The following is a 22,450-nucleotide window of genomic DNA, read 5'->3' on the forward strand; positions in this document are numbered from 1 at the left end:
TTTTTAAGAAATTTCCAAGTGACTCTATGGATTCCAATGGATATTAAAGGGTTTCCCACAAATAAAGTGAAGTTTAAAGTTGATTTTAATAAATAGATCTTGGAATAATAAGAAGTGCCACTGTGTAATGGCCGTGTCTGACCGTGCAGGGACATGATTAGATCATACTACATCTTCTGGGCAGGGGAGGAAGCAAAAGAGTATACAGACATTACAGCCGGGGATAACAGCGGATTCTTTTTGTGATATAAAGCATTTCTCCGCTTGTTTTTAAACCATGTTTTACTTCAAAGAAAGAATTATTTTGCGATGCCCAGCTGTAATGTCTGTATACTCTTTTGCTTCCTCCCCTGCCCAGGAGATGTGGTATGATCAGACCATGTTCCTGTACGGTTAGACACAGCCATTACACAGTACACAGCAGGGGCACATTTATAAGATTATCTCAGCACAGGAAAACATTTTTTTAAAACGTATTCAATTGTGGAAGTTATTATTATACCAAGATCTATTGATTAAAATAAACTTTGTTCGTGGGAAAACCCCTTTAAGCTCCGAGCAATATTTTGCAGCAGAAAGTTTACGTGCAGTCTTAGCCTAATTCGCACAATTCTAAAGTACTTTGAAACCACAGACAGAGGCCATTCATTTCTCCTTACCAACATTGCTGATACAGTCTATACAGTCGTATAGCCTCTCAGGAATATCTGCCTTTGAATTACAAACCTAGGCCTAGAATGAGGCAGCAGCTCATGTCATGTATCCAAATTATACAGATTAGCTAAACCGGTGTCTACATTAATGCCACAAGTAAACAGTTAATCTCTTAATCCTTATCTCAGTGGTGGCCTTCAGCGTTCACTCATGTCATTCATTTAGTCCACTCCATTCAGAAAAATGTGAGCATTAGACTGTATGCCCACGATGCGTTGAAGCGCTTCCGCAGCAGCAAAAACGCTGCAGAAACGCTTCAAAAACGCATGGTAGAAGGCCTGCCATGTCCCCCAATGATAATCCGCATGTGCTCTGCACATGCTGCGGAAATTTCCGCTGCGGATTATCATTGCTGAAAAAAACGCAGCACTACCAATTATTTTGCGGAAGTGCTGCGGTTTCACCGCCATTGACTTGCATTAGAACACATGTAATTCCGCTTCACTAGATAAGGACATGCGGAATGCATGCGTTCCAATGCGCGGATGGTACCCGGGTGTGGAGGAGAGGAGACTCTCCTCTGGACCCGGGTACCATAGAACCTGTGAAAAAAAAGAATAAAATAAAAAATAAATATTATATTTACCTTCTGGCGGCCCCCTTGTCTGTGCTTGCCGGCAGCTAGCGATGGACTGAAGGACCTGCGCTGACGTCATAGTCATGTGACGGGTCACGCGACGCTGACGTCGGCAGGTCCTTCAGTGTACAGCTGCCGGCAGCCTGGACGGAGGGAAACAAGACACCGGGGGCCATCAGATGGTAAGTATATATTTATTTTTAGTTTTTTTACCATTCTTTCGGTCACAGTATATAAATCCATGCCGGTTGCATGGATTTATATAGTGTGAACAAGTTGTCAAGCACTTTCCAAGTGATGCTAAAAATCGCTCGGAAAGCGCTTGATAACCCGCATGCGGAAATGCAAGTGAAGAACGCTTCACATCCGCTTGTCCCTGGCAGGAAAAACGCATGTACAATCCGCATGTACAATCCGCATGCGTTTTTTTCTGCCAGGGAGATGCAGAAACGCTCAGGAAAAATCCGGAGCATTTCTGCATCGTGGGCACATAGCCTTAGTTAAATTTGGTTTGGGGTCAAACCCATGACCATATAGCTGATCTGGATTATCAATATAAAATTATTCATATTTTATAATAAATGGGGTGTTCTACAATAGTTTGCATTGATAACAACTGACCCCTTTTACGACGTTCCCTATCAAAGTCTTCCTCTTCGTCAGATTCAGGATCAGGTCTACGGGAAAACCCACTGGCTTCATGTCGGTCTTTTCTTCGTCTAAAACAAACCATTTTTTATAAATAATTATATAATTATTTTATTTTTTTTCTCATTCTGAAAGTACATATACAGTATATCACAAAAGTGAGTACACCCCTCATTTTTGTAAATATTTAATTGTATTTTTTCATGGGACAACACTGAAGATGTGACAATTTGATACAATGTAGACAGTGTACAGCTTGTATAATAGTGTAAATATAGTGTGCCCTCTAAATAATTCAACACACAGCCATTAATGTCTAAACGGCTGGCAACAAAAGTGAGTACACCCCTAAGTGAAAATGGCCAAATTGTGCCCAATTAGCCCTTTTACCTCCCTGATGTCATGTGACTCAGTGTTACAAGGTCTCAGGTGTGCATGGGGAGCAGGTATGTTAAACTTGGTGTTATTGCTCTCACATTCTCATGCTGGTCACTGGAAGTTCATCATGGCAAAGAACTCTCTGAGGATCTGAGAAAAAGAATTGTTGCTGTACATAAAGATGGTCTAAGCTATAAGAAGATTGCCAACAACATGAAACTGAGCTGCAGGATGGCAGGCAAGACCATACAGCGGTATAACAAGACAGGTTCCACTCAGAGCTGGCCACGCTATGGTCGACCAAAGGGGTTGAGTGCACGTTCTCAGCATCATATCCAGAGGTTGTCTGTTCAAAATAGAAGTATGAGTGCTGCCAGCATTGCTACAGGAGGATACAGGGGTGGGGGTTCAGCCTGTTAGTGCTCAGACCATACACATTGCTGCAGAGGTTACAGGGGTGTGGGGTCAGCTCATCAGAGCTCAGACCATACACCTCATACTGCAGACCAATTCGATGCTAAGCTGTCGCCCCAGAAGGAAGCCTCTTCTAAAGAAGATGCACAAGAAAGCTCACAAACACTTTGCTGAAGACAAGCAAACTAATGACATGGATTACCGGAACCATGTCCTGTGGTCTGATAAGACCAAGATAAACTTATATGGTTCAGATGGTTTCAAGAGTGTGTGGTGACAACCAGGTAAGGAGTACAAAGACAAGTGTGTCTTGCCTACAGTCAAGCATGGTGGTGGGAGTGTCATGGTTTGGGGCTGCATGAGTGCTGCCAGCTATGGGGAGCTACAGTTCATTGAGGGAACCAGGAATGACAACATGTACTGTGACATACTGAAGCAGAGCATGATCCGCTCCCTTCAGAAACTGGGACGCAGGGCAGTAGTCCAACATAATGACCACAAACATCTCCAAGATGACCACTGCCTTGCTAAAGAAAGTAAGTGAGTGTAAAGATGCTGGACTGGCAAAGCATGTCTGCAGACCTAAACCCTATTGCGCATCTGAAGGACAATCTCAAATGGAAGGTGGAGAAGAGCAAGGTCTCTAACATCCACCAGCTCCGTGATGTCGTCATGGAGGAGTGGAAGAGGAGTCCAGTGGCAACCTGTGAAGCTCTAGTGATCTCTCTGCCCAAGAGAGTTAAGGCAGTGCATGAAAATAATGGTGGCCACAAAAAATATTCACATTTTGGGCACAATTAATTTGGCCATTTTCACTTAGGGGTGTGCTCACTTTTGTTGCCAGCAGTTTAGACATTAATGGCTGTGTGTTGAGTTATTTAGAAAGAATACCAAATTTACACTGTAATACAAGCTGTACACTAACTACTTTACATTGTATCAAACTGTCACATCTTCAGTGTTGTCACATGAAAAGATATAATAAAATATTACAAATATGTGAGGGGCATACTCACTTTTGTGATATACTGTACATATGAAACCAGCCAATCCACAGCAATAAACTTATTCACCCATCAAAAGTAAGGATTGAGAGGCATTGCTCGCAAGAGCTTACAATCCAAATAAAAGGGCTCTGTACTCTAGTGCAGCCAGACTTTCTGCAAAATTTGAGAAAAACACCAAATGGTAGAATAGGAATCAAATAAGGGAATATGATATGCATTGTTAAAGAGGTTTCTAGTGCACACTTAAAACAATTTGAGATGTTAGGAATAGTCCAAGGTAGCACATTGTAGAGAACTTGTGCAGCACACGATAAAACATGGGGGCAGAATAAGGTGACATAAGACTAGAATTAAGTAGATCAAGTAAAAACAAAAAAACATAATTGAAAATGACCCGACATTAGGCATGTTACAAGTTATGGCAGTGTAACAGACAGAAATGGAGAAATTCAGTTTATGTAGGTCAGTTTTAGGGCTCACTAACCCCATTGTACAAATCGGACAAGTGCTATCCAATTTTGTTTACTGGATAGCGTTCGGATCAATGTTATTCAATGGGGCACGGTTGATGGCCTTTTCACTGACAGACTGTCTGTGAGACCACGGCCCCACCATTAGTATTTTTTCTCATGAGTGGTAGCCAAAACCAGGTGAGGAACAATCAGAGAAAAGGTATAATAGAAACAAGTCACCAATTCTGCATTTATCACCCACTCCTGGTTTTGGCTCCCACTCCTGAGAAAAAATACTGACTGAATACTGATAGTGTGGCTGTGGCCTGAAAAATAATTGCAGCATGCTGAAATTTCACTCCGGAATCGGATGGCAGTCACATTAAAGCGTCAGATTTTTATGGATACATTGCAATTCTGTAAGATGAGAAACGGTAAATGGTCTGGTCAATGATTAATAGCTGCTGAGTAAAAAAAATGGATTGTATGCGGACAACACATGGATGACAAAGTGAGAAAAAAAAAATCGTCACTTTTCTGGATGAGAAATCAGACAGATTTTTTTATATGCTCGTGTGAACCCAGCCTAGTAGGGAGTTCATGATGTCAGAGAGCAGAAGCTAAATTATGGGAAAAGGTATTTATCAGTTTGAGACATCGGCATAGAGTGGAGTAGCCAGAGAGGCAAGAAGGAAACCAAGTAGATAGAAAGGTTCTAGTGTAATCCACTCCAATCATAAGAACATCATGTAGAGAGTCATCCATAAGGGCACGTACACATTGTGCATTTTGTGAGTTTTTTTACATCAGCCAAAACCAGGAGTGGTGATAAATGCAAAAGTGGTGAGGTGTTTCTATTATACTTTTCCTCTGATTGTTCTTCACCTGGTTTTGGCTTACACATACTGAGGTAAAAAAAAAAAAACTCCCCAAATAATGTGTGCACATGGCCTAAACCAGAGAAACATACTAAAGAACATCATAAAAAAGATTCACAAAATACATAATTGAGAACATATTTCCCATGCATATATGGTGGCTTTCTGGGCTACGGTGGTCAGAGCTAGTGTCAATTGTAACAGTGTACTCCTTAGGTCAGATGGTGAAAAGGAGAAAATGGGCCTCTGTTACCCCACTATCTCCCACTGCAATACAATTGAGAGGTGCCGATGAGTTGTCATGGAAGCCGAGGACCTACTGAAGGGCCACGCATCCAATATTTTTACACTCCAATAGGCCGGACTAATTAGACACTACAGTACAGAAGTATTGCCGTGCAATGAACCCACAACTGCATGTTCTCCTAGGGGGACTAAAAGCAGAAAAGGGTCAAAAACATTTGTTCATTTGTAAAAAAAACAAAAAAAAAACAACCCAAATATATTAAACTATATACAAATCTATATATATTTTTAGTATGTATATTATACACACATACGTACATTACAGAAGTATGATATTAGTGTTACATTTAGTGTTAAAAGTGTTACATTTCTAGAAGCAGTAAAGCCTATAAGAAAACAAACAAAAAAAACAAACAAACACATATAAACTTGTTATTGCTGTTATCAAAATGATCCCCAGAATAAAAACATGTCGTTTTTACTGCACGACTAAAAAAAAAAGAAAATCCCAAGCAACATTAGGGACCTGAGCGCTTTCCAGCCTCCAACCCACAAAGAATTTTACATTGTTAAATGGCGGCATTTCTCTAGCACTGCTGTAGACTGTACCCACATTAATCAGAGGATAAATGAGCTGACGGCGTATTCTGCTGGCCATCAGAACGTACATGCCCTGGAAAGATTAAATAGTATTACATTAAATCTGTTTCACTGCTGAGCAGATTACATGCTGTTTTAGTAATAACTACGCATAATACAAAAGCTTCATAGACTAGATGTCCCACAGAATATTAAATGCAATAGTGTTCATAGCTGGATTATTATTTAAAGTGATCCGGTCAGCAGAAAAAAACAAACAAAACAAACAAACACACCACTCAGATATGGGGTTAGTCTGCAGGTTAATAGCTTTAGTAACCTGCCCAGCACCATCACAACACCAAGGTTACTTACCGGTAGCCGGTTTTTCCTGAACCCATGACAGCACACCTTGAGAGAGGGATCCGCCCCACCAAGGACAGGAAACAGTCTGAAATAAAAGGGCAGTACCTCTCCCTCGCTTCAGTGGGATTACAGAGCATTGAGAGGACCTCCAGAAAAGGTTAGACACACAACCAACACCTACAACATACATAGAAAGAGACGGGGGGGGAACTACAGGTGCTGTCATGGGTTCAGGAAAAACCGGCTACCGGTAAGTAACCTTGGTGTTTTCCCCTCACCCATGACAGCACACCTTGAGAGAATTTTGGAGAATATGAGCACCCTAGGGAGGGACCACCGCCTGAAGTACCCTTCTCCCAAAGGTGAGATCAGAGGAGGATAGATTCAACCTATAGTGCTTGTAGAAGGTGGATGGTGCAGACCAAGTAGCAGCTTTACATATCTGGTCAATTGAGACGTCTGCTCTCTCTGCCCAGGAGGGTGCGACAGCTCTGGTGGAATGAGCTTTAATTCCGTCCGGTGCCGGAACACCTGTAGATATGCAAGCTAGACAAATGGCCTTACTAAGCCACCTAGAACTAGTTCCCTTTGACACGTGACCTTTCCTACTCCCCTGAAAGGCCAGAAACAAGGAGCGGTCCTTCCTCCACTGACTAGTCATGTCTATGTACTGTAGTAAAGTCCTTCTAACAACTAGATAGTGGAATCTAACCTCCCCGGGGTTTTTTGGATTACTGCAGAATGAGGGAAGCACAATCTCTTGATTACAGTGGAATCTGGAAACTACTTTCGGAAGGTATGCTGGATCTGTACGAAGGACAACCGAGTCATCATGAATTTGGGATCAACAGAAAGGGCCTGCAGGTCACTCACCCTACGGGCCGATGTTAGGGCCACCAGGAGAATGGTTTTGAGGGTGATGAACTTTGGAGAGATAACCTGCAGGGGTTCAAATCTGTCGCCAGAGAGTGCATTTAAAACCAAATTCAAGTCCCAGGGAGGGACTCTGAGAGCCCAAATTGGCTTAGCTCTGGAACAGAATTTAATGAATCTAGAGACCCACATGTTCCCCGCCAGGTTGCAATTATAGAGCACCCCTAGGGCAGACACCTGAACTTTAAGTGTTCCCGTAGCTAACCCCAGGTCACGTCCCTTCTGTAAAAACTCTAGGACATCTTTAATTGGAGGTTTATCCGACAACGGGGAGTCTATAAAATCCAGGAATTTTCCCCAGATTCTGGTATAAATCTTAGTTGTTATGGGCTTCCTACTACCCAATAGGGTGGAAACTAGGCCTGGTGAAAACCCCCTATTGCTCAGTAACAACCTCTCAAATGCCAAGCCGCCAGATGGAAACCTTTGGCTTGTGCATGGAACATCGGCCCCTGGATGAGAAGGTCCGGCCTGTCCGGCAGAACCCAGGGATCCGAGACCGACATTAGGCGAAGCAGGGAGAACCAGGGTCTTTTTGGCCAAAAGGGGGCTATTAGAATTATCCTTGCCCCCTCCTCCCGAATTTTCCTCACAACTGCCAGGATCATTACTATCGGTGGAAAAGCGTAGGCCTTCCTGAACTTCCAGGGTATGTGGAGAGCGCCTACAGCATAGGGATTCTCTGTTGGATCTAGTGAACAGAATCTCTCCACCTTCCTGTTCGCCCTGGTGGCGAACAAATCTATGTCCAGCGATCCCCATAGCTGGATAATCTGTTGGAAGACTATCGGGTTTAGAGCCCACTCTCCCTGTTTTAAAGTGTGGCGACTGAGGAAATCGGCTTTTGAATTTTCTACCCCCCGGATGTAAAGAGCACTGAGGGATGGGAGATGCTGCTCTGCTAGTTGCAGGATTCTGTTTGCCACTACCATCAGGGAGCGTGAGCTTGTTCCTCCCTGGTGATTTAAAAAAGCTACTGTCGTCCGATTGTCGGACCTGATCTGGACATGGCGACCCTGTATGTGGTGAAGGAAGCCCATCAAGGATTTCTCCACTGCCAAAAGTTCTTTTAGGTTCGATGATGTCCCTATCTCGGGACGTAGCCAGAGAACCTGAACCAAGAGATCTGCTAGATGACCCCCCCAGCCGGAGCCACCTGCATCTGTTGTAATTGAATGGTCGACTGGTCTGGACCACTGCAAGCCTGAGGTCAGATTTTCCCTGTTTGTCCACCATGAGAGGGAGTCTACCATCTCCAAGGACAGAGATAGTCTTTTTTCTAAATGTCCGTTGAAGGATTTTTGCGCTGACAGGACCTCCCACTGAAGAAGCTTCATATGACCTTGGGCCCATTTGACTGCCGGGAGACAGGACGCCAAGGAGCCCAGTAGGGACATTGCTCCTCTCAGGGACATGACTGGAGACTTTATGGCCCTTGAGACCAGGCTGATTATTTTGCAAACCTTGTCTTCCGGAAGTAAGCAGGGTTGGAGTTGGGAATTTAGGGTCAAGCCCAGAAAGATCGGAGTCCTTGAGGGGGATGGTTTTGATTTTTGAATATTTATCAACCATCCTAGCTGATGGAAGGCTGTCCTGACCTCTAAAAGTTGAGAGGAACAGTGGTCCTCCGATTTCCCTATTACCAGAAAGTCGTCCAGGTAGGGAACGATCACCACGTTTTTGATTCGGAGAAAAGCTGTCACCTCCGCTATAACCTTTGTAAACACTCTCGGTGCTATCGAGAGACCAAAAGGTAGGGCAGTAAACTGGAAATGTCTCGATTCCCCTTGGATGAATAGGGCTACCCTTAGGTACTTCAGGTAGTCTGGATGGATTGGGATGTGATAATAGCCATCTTTTAAGTCGATAACTGCCATGAAACAATTGTGGTGTAGGAGTTTTACTGCCGAGTTCACTGATTCCATTTTGAAAGTCTGGTTCTCTATCAGCTGATTTAGACTTTTGAGGTTGATAATGGTCCTTAAGGACCCATTTGTTTTTTTTAATCACAAATAGGGGGGAATAAAATCCCCTTCCCCATTGAGAACCCGGAACTTCGTGAAGGACCCGCTTGTTGACTAAATCTAGCACCTCCGACTCTAGGGCTATCTGCTCCTCCCTGTACTTCCTCCTAGAGGTGATCATGAAGGTTCGGTGGGGGACTTGACTGAAGCGTATCTTTGGGCCATTCTTTATGATACTCAACACCCAGGGATTTAAAGTAATGGCTTCCCAAGCTGGGATAAAATGGGAAAGCCTTCCCCCGACCTCTAGCCCTGCGTCATTGGGGAGATTTTTTGGTACTGGAGGATGGCCCCCCAAACATGTAACCAGAGTCTTTTTTAGATCTGGGCTCCCATCTTTTCCTTTCTCCCGGAGGGCGACCCCGGTTAAGTCTTTTCCTCCGAAAGTAGGACCTTTTTGTGTCCCCCGTGAAACCTCTCTTCCTGTCGCCAGCCTTCTCCAAAAGCTCATCCAGTTTTTGGCCAAACAAGAGTTTACCATCACAAGGAAGGGAACAAAGTTTATGTTTAGACTGCAGGTCTCCTGGGCAACCCTTGAGCCACAGGGCTCGTCTGGCAGTGTTAGATAAGTTAGCAGACCTGGCAGCGAGTTTAACCGAATCCGCTGAGGAGTCGGCAAGGAAAGCGGACGCTGCCTGTAGTAAAGGTAGATTGGAGAAGATTTTATCTCTGGATATCTTTTTATCCTTGAGCTGGTCTTCTAGTTGTTGAAGCCACACCATGAGTGACCTAGCGACACAAGTGCCTGCTACCGCTGGTTTTAGGCCCCCAGCCGCCGCTTCCCAGGTGTGTGACAGAGGAAGGAATCTGCCTTCTTATCTAGAGCATCCTTTAGACTGTCCAAATCTTCCAGGGGTAGGGACGATTTTTTGGATGATCGGGCGACAGACCCGTCAACCTTAGGAATTTTATCCCAGGACCCAGAGACACTATCCTCAAAGGGGTACCTTCTTTTAGAGCAGAGGTCCCCAACCGCCGGTCCGCGGACCAGGACCGGGCCGTTGGGGTTTTTCAGCCGGTCCGCGGGGAGAGGGGGCCCCTCCAGCCTCCAGCAGGGCCGCCATCAGGGCATGACTGCCCTGACTCCAGTATGGGGCCCGGCCGGTAGGAGCCCCCTCGGAGCCCCCCTCTTGTGCGTCTCTCTCCTCATGGGGCCCCCGGCCGCATGCTAAGCGCCGGGTCCGGGACATCTTAGCGCTGCGCTGCTGCGGCAGCACCTTCATGATTCCCCTGACTTCCGGTCATGTGACGGCGCCGTCACATGGCCGGAAGTCAGGAGAACCTGGTGTCAGCGATTTGGACGAGCGCCAGGATTCTGCAGGGATCGCATGGGGGTAAGTATAACAAGTTTTATTTTTTTTTAAATACAATTAACTAGGAGTGGGGGGAATGGGAGATGCACATGGGAGGGAGGGGAGAGATGAGAGATGCACGGGGGGTGGATGAGAGATGTACGGGGGGTGGATGAGAGATGCACGGGGGGGGGGATGAGAGATGCACGGGGGGGGGATGAGAGATGCACGGGGGGGATGAGAGATGCACGGGGGGGGGATGAGAGATGCACGGGGGGGGGATGAGAGATGCACGGGGGGGGGATGAGAGATGCACGGGGGGGGGGATGAGAGATGCACGGGGGGGGGGGATGAGAGATGCACGGGGGGGGGGGATGAGAGATGCACGGGGGGGGGGGATGAGAGATGCACGGGGGGGGGGGGATGAGAGATGCACGGGGGGGGGATGAGAGATGCACGGGGGGGGGGGGGATGAGAGATGCACGGGGGGGGGGGGATGAGAGATGCACGGGGGGGGGGATGAGAGATGCACGGGGGGGGGGATGAGAGATGCACGGAGGGGGATGAGAGATGCACGGGGGTGAGCTGCACATGGGGGGGGTGAGAGATGCACATGGGGGGGGTTATGTTTACATAACTTTGTTGCCTTATGAAGGGCGGGGGGGGGCCCCCAAAAATTTCTTGCACAGGGGTCCACTACAGTCTGTGTCCGCCCCTGGGATGAAGTAAATGCAGCTGAACAGCAGCTGTCAGGACAGCTGCCCTGTCCTGCTGCAGGGCGTGATGGGGCCTCAGTGATGCGGCTCCTGGCACAGCACATTATGTGGGGCTCCTGGCGGGGACCTGGTCTACACTATATGATAAGTATGCACTAAACTCCAAATCCCTCCATTACCCCGCCCCCATATGACCAAAGCCCCGCCCACCCCACCCCCTCCTTGCTGGGCCATGGAAAAATGATCTTGCTTCAAGCCGGTCCCTGGTGCAAAAAAGGTTGGGGACCACTGTTTTAGAGGATGAGGGCAACACTCCAGATTTCTCAGGCTTCCTCCATTCCCGGTCTATAAGGGTCTGAATTTTAGGATTCACTGGAAAGGAGAGTCTTTTTTTCCTCCAGGCCTGCGAACATAATGTCTTCCAGGGACCTGGCTGCCTTCTCCTCCCTCAACCCCATGGTAGATCTGACTGCCTTGTCCGTATCCTCAATAGGAAAACAGGGCCTACCACTGTCTGATGAAGAGGAGGATGATGAATCACTGAGGCATGGATCCTCTGACTGGGAGGATGAATCATAGTCGGAGGAGATATCCTTATGGGATCTCTTTTTCCCCTTAAGTAAGCCTTTTAGGGAATCTTGAACCTCTGTACGGATTACGGACCTCAAATTAGAAGCAAAATCCGGGGTGCGCTCCGCTATGGTTTGGTTAATACAGCTAGCACAAAGCTGTTTCTGCCAATCTATGGAAAGGGGGACTTGACATAAGGCGCAAACCCAGTGCTTCTGTTTGGCGCTACTTTTCTTAGGTTCCTAAGGAATCAAATACATAATAACTTTCCATTACAATTAAGTGACATTCACGAAGATCACTCACCCCTGAAGTCACAAAAGGGTACCGGATTTGGAGGCTGTGGCGGGACATAAGATGAATCCCTTCCGGATGGCCCTGAAGCGTCCGACACCTTACTTCTGCTGCCGCTACAGTTGCTGGAGCAGCTGTCCACGTGAGACGACTGCTTCTTCCGCTGGCGTTGTTGAGATGGAGGGGTCAGCTGCTGTTGTTCCTGGCTGTCCTGGTCTGCCATAGCTGCTATACCACAAGCATGAGTATAGGCAGCGTTTGACAAGGACAACTCCCCCCACCTTAAATAGGGCACATCCGGAACCTCCTCTGGATCAGGTGTCCCCCCCCCCTCCTGACACCCGCCGGCCGAGGTTTCAAAAGCCGGTCGGCAAGCGCTTACAGGGCGCCGCCATGACGGATCCGGGTGCCGCCCCCTGACGTCATCGGGCACGCCTCTCCCAGCGTGCACCGTGACGTCAGGCGATCACACCCGGAAGATGCCGTTCCCGGCGTGCGGCCAGCCAGGAGCCTGCGGCAGGGAGAGGACAGCGCAGCGGTCTGCGGGGAGCCGGAGCCCTCCTCACCGCCTGCGCACGCTCGGACACAGCTCCAGGGAACTGCGGACGGCGCTTCTGGAACCCGGTGCGCAGGCTGGTGCCCGCTCTTCCACACCGGAACAGGCCCAGATAAGTATGGACATCTTCTTTTCAGACAGGTTCCCATCAAGGACAGGAAACCAACTGAAGCAAGGGAGAGGTACCGCCCTTTTATTTCAGACGGTTTCCTGTCCTTGGTGGGGCGGATCCCTCTCTCAAGGTGTGCTGTCATGGGTGAGGGGAAAAGATGAACTTTATTTCCCCTGCAGTGTTCTGGTTTCAGTCACAAGAGCGACACCGGAGCGGGTTCACTCACTGCTCTGAGTATACACAGTGTTCCAAATTATTATGCAAATAATATTTTCTCAGATTTTCCCAAATTACCTATATGAATTGCAGTCATTGTAATTTTCCAGTCAAATAACTATTAGAGTACAATTGAAAGGTTTTTGTACAAACTGCCTATGATAACAGTATATTTTTAAAAAAATAAAAACTCAAACTGCACTCAAAATGCATGTTCCAAATTATTATGCACAGCAGAGTTTTCAACCTTTTCATTTTAATAAAGAACAAAAAATGGTCATTTTGAAATTATAAGCATTAGCAGGTTATTACAAACTGAAATCAAACAGTTTTCAACTCAAAACTTTATTCTAGGTGATGTTACATTTGCACATAGGACCCCTTGTTCGAAAGGAGCTTCTGAACTCTCTCGTCCATTGAATTTGTCAGGTTTTGGATGGTTTCTGCTTCAATTGTTTTGCATGAGGACAGAATACCCTCCCAGAGCTGTTGCTTAGATGTGAACTGCCTCCCACCATCATAGACACTCCTTTTGATGATGCTCCAGAGGTTCTCAATGGGGTTGAGGTCAGGGGAGCATGGGTGCCACACCATAAGTTTGTCCCCTTTTATGCGAATAGCAGCCAGAGATGCAGATGTGTTATGTGCAGCATGAGACGGGGCATTATCATGCATGAAATGATCTCGATGGTCCAGATGGATGGAGTGGAGGATTGCTGGTTGATGGACACCCCATGCAAACACGGCTACGGCGCTAACAAGGAGGAGGTGGAGTAATGTTTTGGGCTGGAATCATGGGGAGAGAGATTGTCGGCCCTTTTAGGATCACTGAAGGGGTAAAGATGAACTCCCTAATGTATGTTGAGTTTCTCAAACAGCACTTCCTTCCATGGTTCAAGAAGAAGAACCGTGCATTCCCCAGCAAGATCATTTTCATGCATGATAATGCCCCATCTCATGCTGCACATAACACATCTGCATCTCTGGCTGCTATGGGCATAAAAGGGGACAAACTTATGGTGTGGCCCCCATGCTCCCCTGACCTCAACCCCATTGAGAACCTCTGGAGCATCATCAAAAGGAGTGTCTATGATGGCGGGAGGCAGTTCACATCTAAGCAACAGCTCTGGGAGGGTATTCTGTCCTCATGCAAAACAATTGAAGAAGAAACCATCCTAAACCTGACAAATTCAATGGACGAGAGAGTTCAGAAGCTCCTTTCGGACAAGGGGTCCTATGTGCAAATGTAACATCACCTAGAATAAAGTTTTGAGTTGAAAACTGTTGGATTTCAGTCTGTAATAACCTGCTAATGCTTATAATTTCAAAAATGACCATTTTTTGTTCTTTATTAAAATGAAAAGGTTGAAAACTCTGCTGTGCATAATAATTTGGAACATGCATTTTGAGTGCAGTTTGAGTTTTTATTTTTTTAAAAATATACTGTTATCATAGGCAGTTTGTACAAAAACCTTTCAATTGTACTCTGTTATTTGACTGGAAAATTACAATGACTGCAATTCATATAGGTAATTTGGGAAAATCTGAGAAAATATTACTTGCATAATAATTTGGAACACAGTGTAGAGAGCAGCAGCTGTAACCGCACCCCCAGTCCTAATGCAGAGACAGTGTCAGTCAGGGCCCGGTTACAACCGCCGCTCTCTGTACTCCGAGTGGTGACTGTACCATTTTCTCCCCGCAGCGTTCATTCAATGAGAAGATCTAAATCTGCTGGAATTGCGATCCACCAGTGGCTGTTAAAATGTTAAATGCCGCTGTCAATCTCCGACAGCAGTATTTAACGTGTGCTTACCGGAAGCACATCACAAAACCCCACCCATCAGCGCTCCTGTCACATGATCGCGGAGCGCCAACGGGTTCGCATGACAGCCGGAGGTCTGCAGAAGCTTGTCATTGCAGATCACCTATGAACACGGGCCCGTGGCCGCAGTTCATAGGAGATGATGATTTCTGCTACACAGAGTTAAAGCCCTGCTTTTGTAGCACAAGCAGCTTCAAGTCTTTTAACGTGGACTATTGAAGCAAGCAAAAAAAAAAAAAATATATAGAAAGTTCAAATCACTCCCTTTTTCAAAATAATCCTTAAAAAAAAAATTATACAAGTTTGGTATCGCTACGTTCAGAAATGTCCAAACTATCAAAATATAAACCAAATTAATCCGATCAGTAAACGGCATAAGTAAAAAAAAAAAAAAAAAAAAAAAAAAAGCCAGAATTACGTTTTTTTAGTTGCCGCAATATTGGGAGATCAAAACATCGTATCTACCCCCAAAATGATATGAATAAAAACATCAGCTCAGCGCTTAAAAGATAAGCCCTCACCTGGCCCCAGATCCCGAAAAAAGGAATGGAGACGCTAAGGGTCTGGGAATTTTTTTTTTTTTTTTTTTCAAACAAACTTTGCATTTATTTTTCACCACTTAAATAAAAAAAAGAACCTAAACATGTTTGGTATCTGCAGACTCATAATGACCTGGAGAATCATAATGGCAGGTCAGTTTTACCATACAGTGAACATGGCAAAAAAAAAAAACAATTGTGAAACTGCACTTTTTTTTGCAATTTCACCGCACTTGGAATTGGATTTTTTTCCCCCATTTTCCAGTACACTCTATGGTAAAACCAATGGTGCCGTTCAAAAGTACAACTCATCCTGCAAAAAACAAGCCCTCATACGGCCATATTGACTAAAAAATAAAAAAAAGGTATGGCTCTGGAAAGAGGAGTAAAAAACGAAAGCGCAAAAACGGAAAAAGTCCGTGGCGTGAAGGGGTTAAAGGCAGGGACACGACATAGGATGTAAGTTTACGTCATATGTCATGAATGGGTTAAAATAATGTGTATTTCATGAATTTTGCACAAAATCACAAATACTCTTTATTTTTTGTCTTTAACACTTTTTTGCTAATTTTTAGAGCAAAAATTTGTATAGTCTCGAAAATCGCAATCATACGCAATTTTTCTGGGCAGGGGGGCAGACAGGAGTACATCTGCACAAACAATTTGCTACTTTCTAAAAAGCTGCAGTTGAGGAATCAGCCAAAAACTTCTGGAAACCGCAAACCCTGTCCACAAAGACAAACTATATATTTTCTGTGTTTGTGCAGTTTCCTCACACAATTCAAAATTATAATGATGGGATAATTGGCTTCTTACAAAAATATAGTCCTTGGGTGCATGGATTTGAGATAGGAAAAAAATGGGTTGTGTGCCTCACTGGGTATAAGGACTAATGCAAGTAATGTCAATACTTGTATAGGACTGTGGAGTGGAGTGTGGAAAATACATGAGGAATAACTAAATATTCCATTTATCATAGGACAGCATGGCGGCTCAGTGGTTAGCACTGCAGCTTTGCAGCCCTGGTATCTTAAATTCCCCCAAGGACAACATCTGCAAGGAGTCTGTATGTTCTCCCTGTGTTTGCATGGGTTTCCTCTGGGTTCTCTCACATTCCAAAGATACACTGATAGAAGACTTAGATTGTGAGCCCCAATGGGGACAGTGATGATGTCTGTAAAGTGCTGTGGAATTAATGGAGCTATATAAACAAGTAAAATAAATAAAACTATAAATGAAAAGAATGCCAATCTGAGCAGAGGAGGCATCTGGAGACAAAAGGAGGGCACCAGGTAGGGTGATTATGAGAAGCGTACAGTCACTTTTCAGTCCTAGGGTGGACGATGGTTTTGAATTACTTATTCACTTACTTTTCTCGTTCTTCAATTTCTTTCTGCCTTTCCATCTCGCGCTGACGTTGCCGTTCCTCTCGTTGACGTTTAACCACTTTTTCAAATTCATTAGGGTACATGGGATCATACTCATCAGCTAATGGAACCAAGGCATCTCCTGTAGAAAAGCCACCAGGTACAGGGTCCTGTGGCCGTAAGGTACAATGCAAGCATAGGATAAAACAAAGGCAAGACAGACATATTCCTAAATATGCATGAGATGATGGACTAATCTCAAGAAATTACCACCACCTAAGGGCTCTATAGAAATCTATACTAAAATATATTTACGGAATCAAAAACTACAGCTACTGATGGAAATACAACAATAGTACACGGTTACTTCTAAAAGTCTTCTGTGGCCATACCTAAAATGGATCTGTCATCTCAATTTGTTTCCTTATATAACAGCAGCACATTACACATAATACAGGGACAGGAGCTTTCTTTTAAAAACCCCAAACCACTAAAAATAATTGTGCTGTCTGGCTAATAGGAGCGATGAAAGAATACAGCGAGTTGATACTTCTGAGTCTTTTGTAAGCACTAGGGTAGCACTTCATCTCAGCAATGATTGACTAGATGCTGTATATCAATGTATACATGGCAGCCCAGAATTGTGAGGAAAACTGGCAGTAAACTAGATTTTGTTCTCCCCAATATTTTTTTGTGACATTTTGGTTAATAGCAGAATGGACCTGGACCTGTAATATGTTGCCCTAAAATGAGGAAATACAATATGTAGTGAATTAAGAGCCGAAGAGCAATAATACCTTCATGCCAGCAGCCACGTGAGGTGGGGTATCAATAATCTGCCGATCATCTGTACCGCCTCGTTTGAGATCAATTACAGGAGCAAGAACTGTGCTCTGCTTTGTCCTCTGAGTCTGTAATAAAACAACAAATCACAATTGTTAGAGCAAAAGCAAATCACTACTATGGCACTATAACACATTAATGAAGCCGGTGCAAATACCCTGTAAGCACAAAGTGTATATTAAAAAAATAAATAAATCTGTTCCACTCCTGATTTTGGCTTACAAATACTGACCACATACTGAACGTGTGAACGTGGCCTTAGTCTACTGAGAGTGCGCATGTGTTTGAGAGGAGAAAAAAGATACTTAACTAAAACTCGTTAGCAGCTTTTTGATCTCCAATCCACCACCACCACCACCAGCTGAGTGTGCCCTAACTGTGTATTGTAAAGGTGCCCTCATCAGCAGGGGCTAGATTGTTCCTCTCCCGCATGATATATTCTAGTTACCCGTTATCAGTAGAGGAGGGGAGACTTTAAGGAGGAAAGTCAGACTAACATACCATAATCCCATGCAATCTGGTTTGGGGTGACGCAGCATGTCCTCAGGAATGTCAATCAAGCTAAATGGACTTTCTCCTTGCTCTCAGCTGAGCTCAATGTTCATGAATATGGGGAAGTTGGGAAAGATAGCTGGCTACTGAGCCCCATGTTTGGGAGACGCCTATCCAAAGTACACCATCAGTAAGTAGGTGGGGGTTAAATGTCGAAAATTTAAGCCCCGCTCTTTAAAAGGGTTATTTCTAAGAGCGTAAATTATTCCCTATCTGTAGGATATGGAGATTAACTTACTGATCACTGGAGGTCCCACCCACAATGAATAGAGTAGAGGATGAGCATGCGCACCTCCGCTCCATTCAAAGTGGGGCTCTTTATCCTGATCCCAGAATCCCATTCTTGGGAATGCAGAGTGTCCAAGATCAGATAAGAGATAAACACCTTGGGAATAACTCTTTAAAGACTTTCTGCAGCCCCCAAGTGATGTCAGTCTGTGCACGCCATGAATCCTTTCCCCCTTTGCACACATATTACCGATGTGAGCCCACCAATGCCCCCTATCCTTACCTTTGCCTGTGTCAGAGCAGCCTTTTTAACCTGCAGCTGTGACTGCAAAAGCTTGAAGTTCTTCGACCATCCTTCTGTTTTTGAATCGCTTGTCTCCACGCCCAGATCATCGTATAAAGACATTCTTCCCACCTGCCACTTTTCAAGAGAAGATACAATTATAGGAAGAACAATTAAACCTGGGGATGCTTAAATTATTTAGCCCAGTCATTGGCCACAATTTGGAAAACATACAGGGGCATAATTTTAAGGGGTTACAACAATGTATACCAAGTAAGGCCACAGCCCCACTATCAGTATTTGGTCAGTATTTTTCACATTTTTGTAACCCAAAACCAGGTGAGGCATAATCAGAGAAAAGGTATAATAGAAACAAGTCACCAATTCTGCATTTATCACCCACTCCTGGTTTTGGCTCCCACTCCTGGTAAAAAATACTGACCAAGTAGTGATAGTGGGGCCGTGACCTAAGGCTATGTGCACATGGTCAGTACTGTCAGCGTTTTGAACGCAGTATACTTTATGCTGTGTCCAAAGTGCTGCATGCAGGTGAATCCACATGTATTCATCGAACCATGCAGATTCACAGCAATCAATGCACTGTAGTGATCTAATTTCTCTCGTGGATACTAGCGCCTCCGCAAGAGAAATTGACATGCTGCGGTCTGTAAAGACGCGCCACATGTCAGTGTCTGCAGGTGCACGGAGACGCATAGTGAGCATGGGATTTCTACAAATCCATCCACTATGATGTAACATCTGACTGCTGCAGATTGTACACAGCGCAAGCGTGCAGCGTCCAATCCTCAGCAATTACTGATCGTGTGCACGTACACTGAGAAAAATACGTTTGTTAAAAGGATTGTCCACTACCATGACAGCTGCAGCCAATAAGCAGTTGTTAATCATCTTCCGCTCAACAATATTCTATCAGAGTGGACACCAAGAACAACGGCAGTGTAAGCTTTTCCTCTTTTAATATCTTTATTTTACTTGTTCATATAGCACCATTTATTTCACAGGGGTTTACATATATTATTATTGCTGTCCCCATTGGAGCTCACATTCTACATTCCCTATCTGTATGTCTTTGGAGTGTGGGAGGAAACCCATGCAAATACGGGGAGAACATAAAACTCCTTGCAGATCTATCAGAGGAAGGCAAAACAACTCTATGGTGCAGTCACTCACATTGAGGGAGAGGAGGAAGGAGAGCTCTTCAGAACACAGTGCACTCTTTGGCCATGTAAGGTCTATTATGGTCACAGTCGCTGTATAGCTACAGATTTTTTTCCAGGATGCATCTCTAAAAAGCTGAATTGTAATTTCCGGCAGATTTTCATTGTGCCTGATCCACACTAAAAATTTGCTGCAAACAAGCCACGTGTGAGAATAGCCTTGGAAACAGTCATAGACCTGTGTCTGGAAGAAAAGGGGTTGTCTTATTTCCTCTATATAAAGACCCCCATGTTTACTCAGATTAGAAATCCACAAACACAAGTATTTAAATGGCCGATGGCAATTTCACATATCTTCAAAATGTACGGCAAGTGACAACTTTCCCCAGGAATAAACAACCGGTGACTTCTGGGTCATCTGATGTTTGGGCCAGTTTTTAAGGGTTGGGTGCAGCAGTGCCCCTCTCCTCAGGCTGCGGACTTCCTGTTTGATTAACCGTTTGGACTAGCAGCATTGGTTAAGTGCTGGTCTGATCTGTGCACGCTTTGATACTGCTATATGAGACAGATGCGCCTCTGCAGCACCGGACGAGCACGGTGGCACTGAAGCTGCCTGGGATTGGGGACTAACCGCATGCTACAGCAATCTTGGCCAGTGCAGTGGTTACAAGGTGTGAGAGCTTGCAGACACTGTGCATGTTTGGTCACCGCTGCTAGACAGCATCAGCCGCTGGTCCCTTAAAGGGGTTGTCCGGTCTTAAACTACAAGTCTACAGTTACTCTGAGTGCAGACTTGTGAATCCTCACGTCACGCACGCTGTTAAAATTCTCCAGTGCTGGTGGTCATATGACCACAAGTATGCTATATGCGTATTCCTGGCCACATTACGACTAGACTGTTTCTCACTACACTTGCATTGAGGGAGGTCACACCCGTCTAGGTGGAATGCGCAGATTGTATACTAGCAGTCCCAGGACCACCGGTCAGAGAATCCTTACAGTGCACGTGATGTGAGGATTCACAAGTCTGCAGTCACATAGAGTAACTGCAGACTAGTAACTTAAGACCGGACCACCCCTTTAAGCAAAGAGGAGAAAACTAATTAATCAAGTGAATGGGACCTAATATTAACAAATAGTAAACTGTAAAGTTGCTTGTTTTACAGTCACTCTCCAATTCTCCCCATAGATAATAATATTCCAATACATTGTGCTGAGGAGCCTCCAGTGTGGTGATGGCTGCACCCTGCTATAGGCTCCTGCTGATGCTCCTAGCTCTCCCCAGACACTACATGGCGGGTCTCCAAGGCTTCCTAGCCCTGAGCCCCCCAGCACATGAGGAGGAGTATGCAGGCTGTGAGCTCCGACACTCAGCGACCAGCAGCCATCACTAGAAAGAGGTAGTAACGTTAGAGAACTAGAGATTCCACTGCGGCGTGTAAAACATGAGAGGACAAGAAAGCGCTGCGGTTATGTCACAGCCGTGTGACCAGCAGCCACCAGACCATGCGCCGAATACAGACTGACATGAGCAGCAGCACGTCAGCCCGGGAAGATGGGAAGAAGCTTATAAAGCAAATGATCCCCCCTCCCCGAGCAATACTCACCTACTACCCGTAGGAAAGCTCCATAAACACCCGGTGCTGGTTAGAAGGGGCGGGACTTGAGTATGTGTATTACATGCGACACTACAGCGACTTGCGTTACGGTTGTCCACCAACGAGGCTTGGAACGCAACATCAGGCGCATCTTACGTCCTGGTACGACGTGATGACGTTACAATGCGTGGTATTAAGTGAGGGCAGGAAGTATCCGGCAGCCATTAATAACTCAGGCACAGTGGAGGCATTTAGTCTTCTGCGGTGTTGTCCTTAGTATGGTCATGTACTTTAGTCACTAAGCTTAGGGGTCATTAGAAAACTGTAAGCAGCAGGATGTAAGGTCAGAGCGGAGAGGAATGGCGCAGTGGTGTGTATAGTGGCGGATATATAGTATTGGTCTGTGGAGCTGTCACTGCGCCTAGTTTATGTATAGAAGCCCTACAATAGAGACATAATGATGCACTGACCTTTCCAGGAGGCCCTGAGAGCGCGCACACCTCCTGCAATAGAGTTGTGGCCACTTTCTATTTACTGTGCCTTAAAAAGTATTCATACCCCATGAAGTTTTCCTCATTTTTAATCATTACACCAATAAACGTAATGTATTTTACCTGATAGACCAACCAATAAGTAACAAGTATTTGTGAAGTGTAACGGAAATGATACATTGTTTTCTTTTCTAATTTTTTATTTTTTTTTAAATGGTAATGGTGGCTCAGTGGTTAGCACTTCAGCCTTACAACACTGGGGTCCTGGGTTCAAATCCCACCAAGGACAACATCTGCAAGGAGTTTGTATGTTCTCCCCATGTTTGTGGGTTTCCTCCAGGTTCTCCGGTTCCCTCCCACACTCCAAAGACATGCTGATATGGAATTTATACTGTGAGCCCCAATGGGGGCAGTGATGATATTGTCTGTGAAGCGCTGTGGAATTAATGGTGCTATACAAGTGAGTAAAATAAATATGCATTTGGACTCAGCCCCCCTGGGTCAATGCTGTGTAAGACCACAATTTAATGTAATTACTGCTGCAAGTCTTTTGGGGTACATCTCTCCCAGCGTT

The 22,450-nt window shown here is 45.1% G+C and overlaps 1 protein-coding gene across 2 annotated transcripts in view; it reads right to left on the minus strand.

Annotated features, from left to right (window-relative positions):
* The window catches only part of RBM17 (RNA binding motif protein 17), a 47,134-nt gene extending 25,583 nt beyond the window's left edge, over positions 1–21,551 (minus strand). The window contains exons 1-5 of one of the 2 annotated variants that reach the window (XM_073652457.1): positions 21,395–21,551; positions 18,610–18,747; positions 17,501–17,614; positions 16,707–16,873; positions 1,913–2,010 (exon numbers count right to left, since the gene is read on the minus strand). In XM_073652457.1, the coding sequence (XP_073508558.1) occupies positions 1,913–2,010; positions 16,707–16,873; positions 17,501–17,614; positions 18,610–18,732 (502 nt within the window). In that variant the 5' untranslated portion in view covers positions 18,733–18,747; positions 21,395–21,551. The remainder of the gene's footprint in view (positions 1–1,912; positions 2,011–16,706; positions 16,874–17,500; positions 17,615–18,609; positions 18,748–21,394) is intronic. The other variant, XM_073652458.1, reaches the window with a different exon arrangement.
* Positions 21,552–22,450: the final 899 nt, after the last annotated feature.

The sequence above is a fragment of the Phyllobates terribilis genome, unplaced genomic scaffold (assembly GCF_046119375.1).
Source record: "Phyllobates terribilis strain yellow unplaced genomic scaffold, ASM4611937v1 Scaffold_11__3_contigs__length_659146591, whole genome shotgun sequence".
NCBI classification, from domain to species: Eukaryota; Metazoa; Chordata; class Amphibia; order Anura; family Dendrobatidae; genus Phyllobates; species Phyllobates terribilis.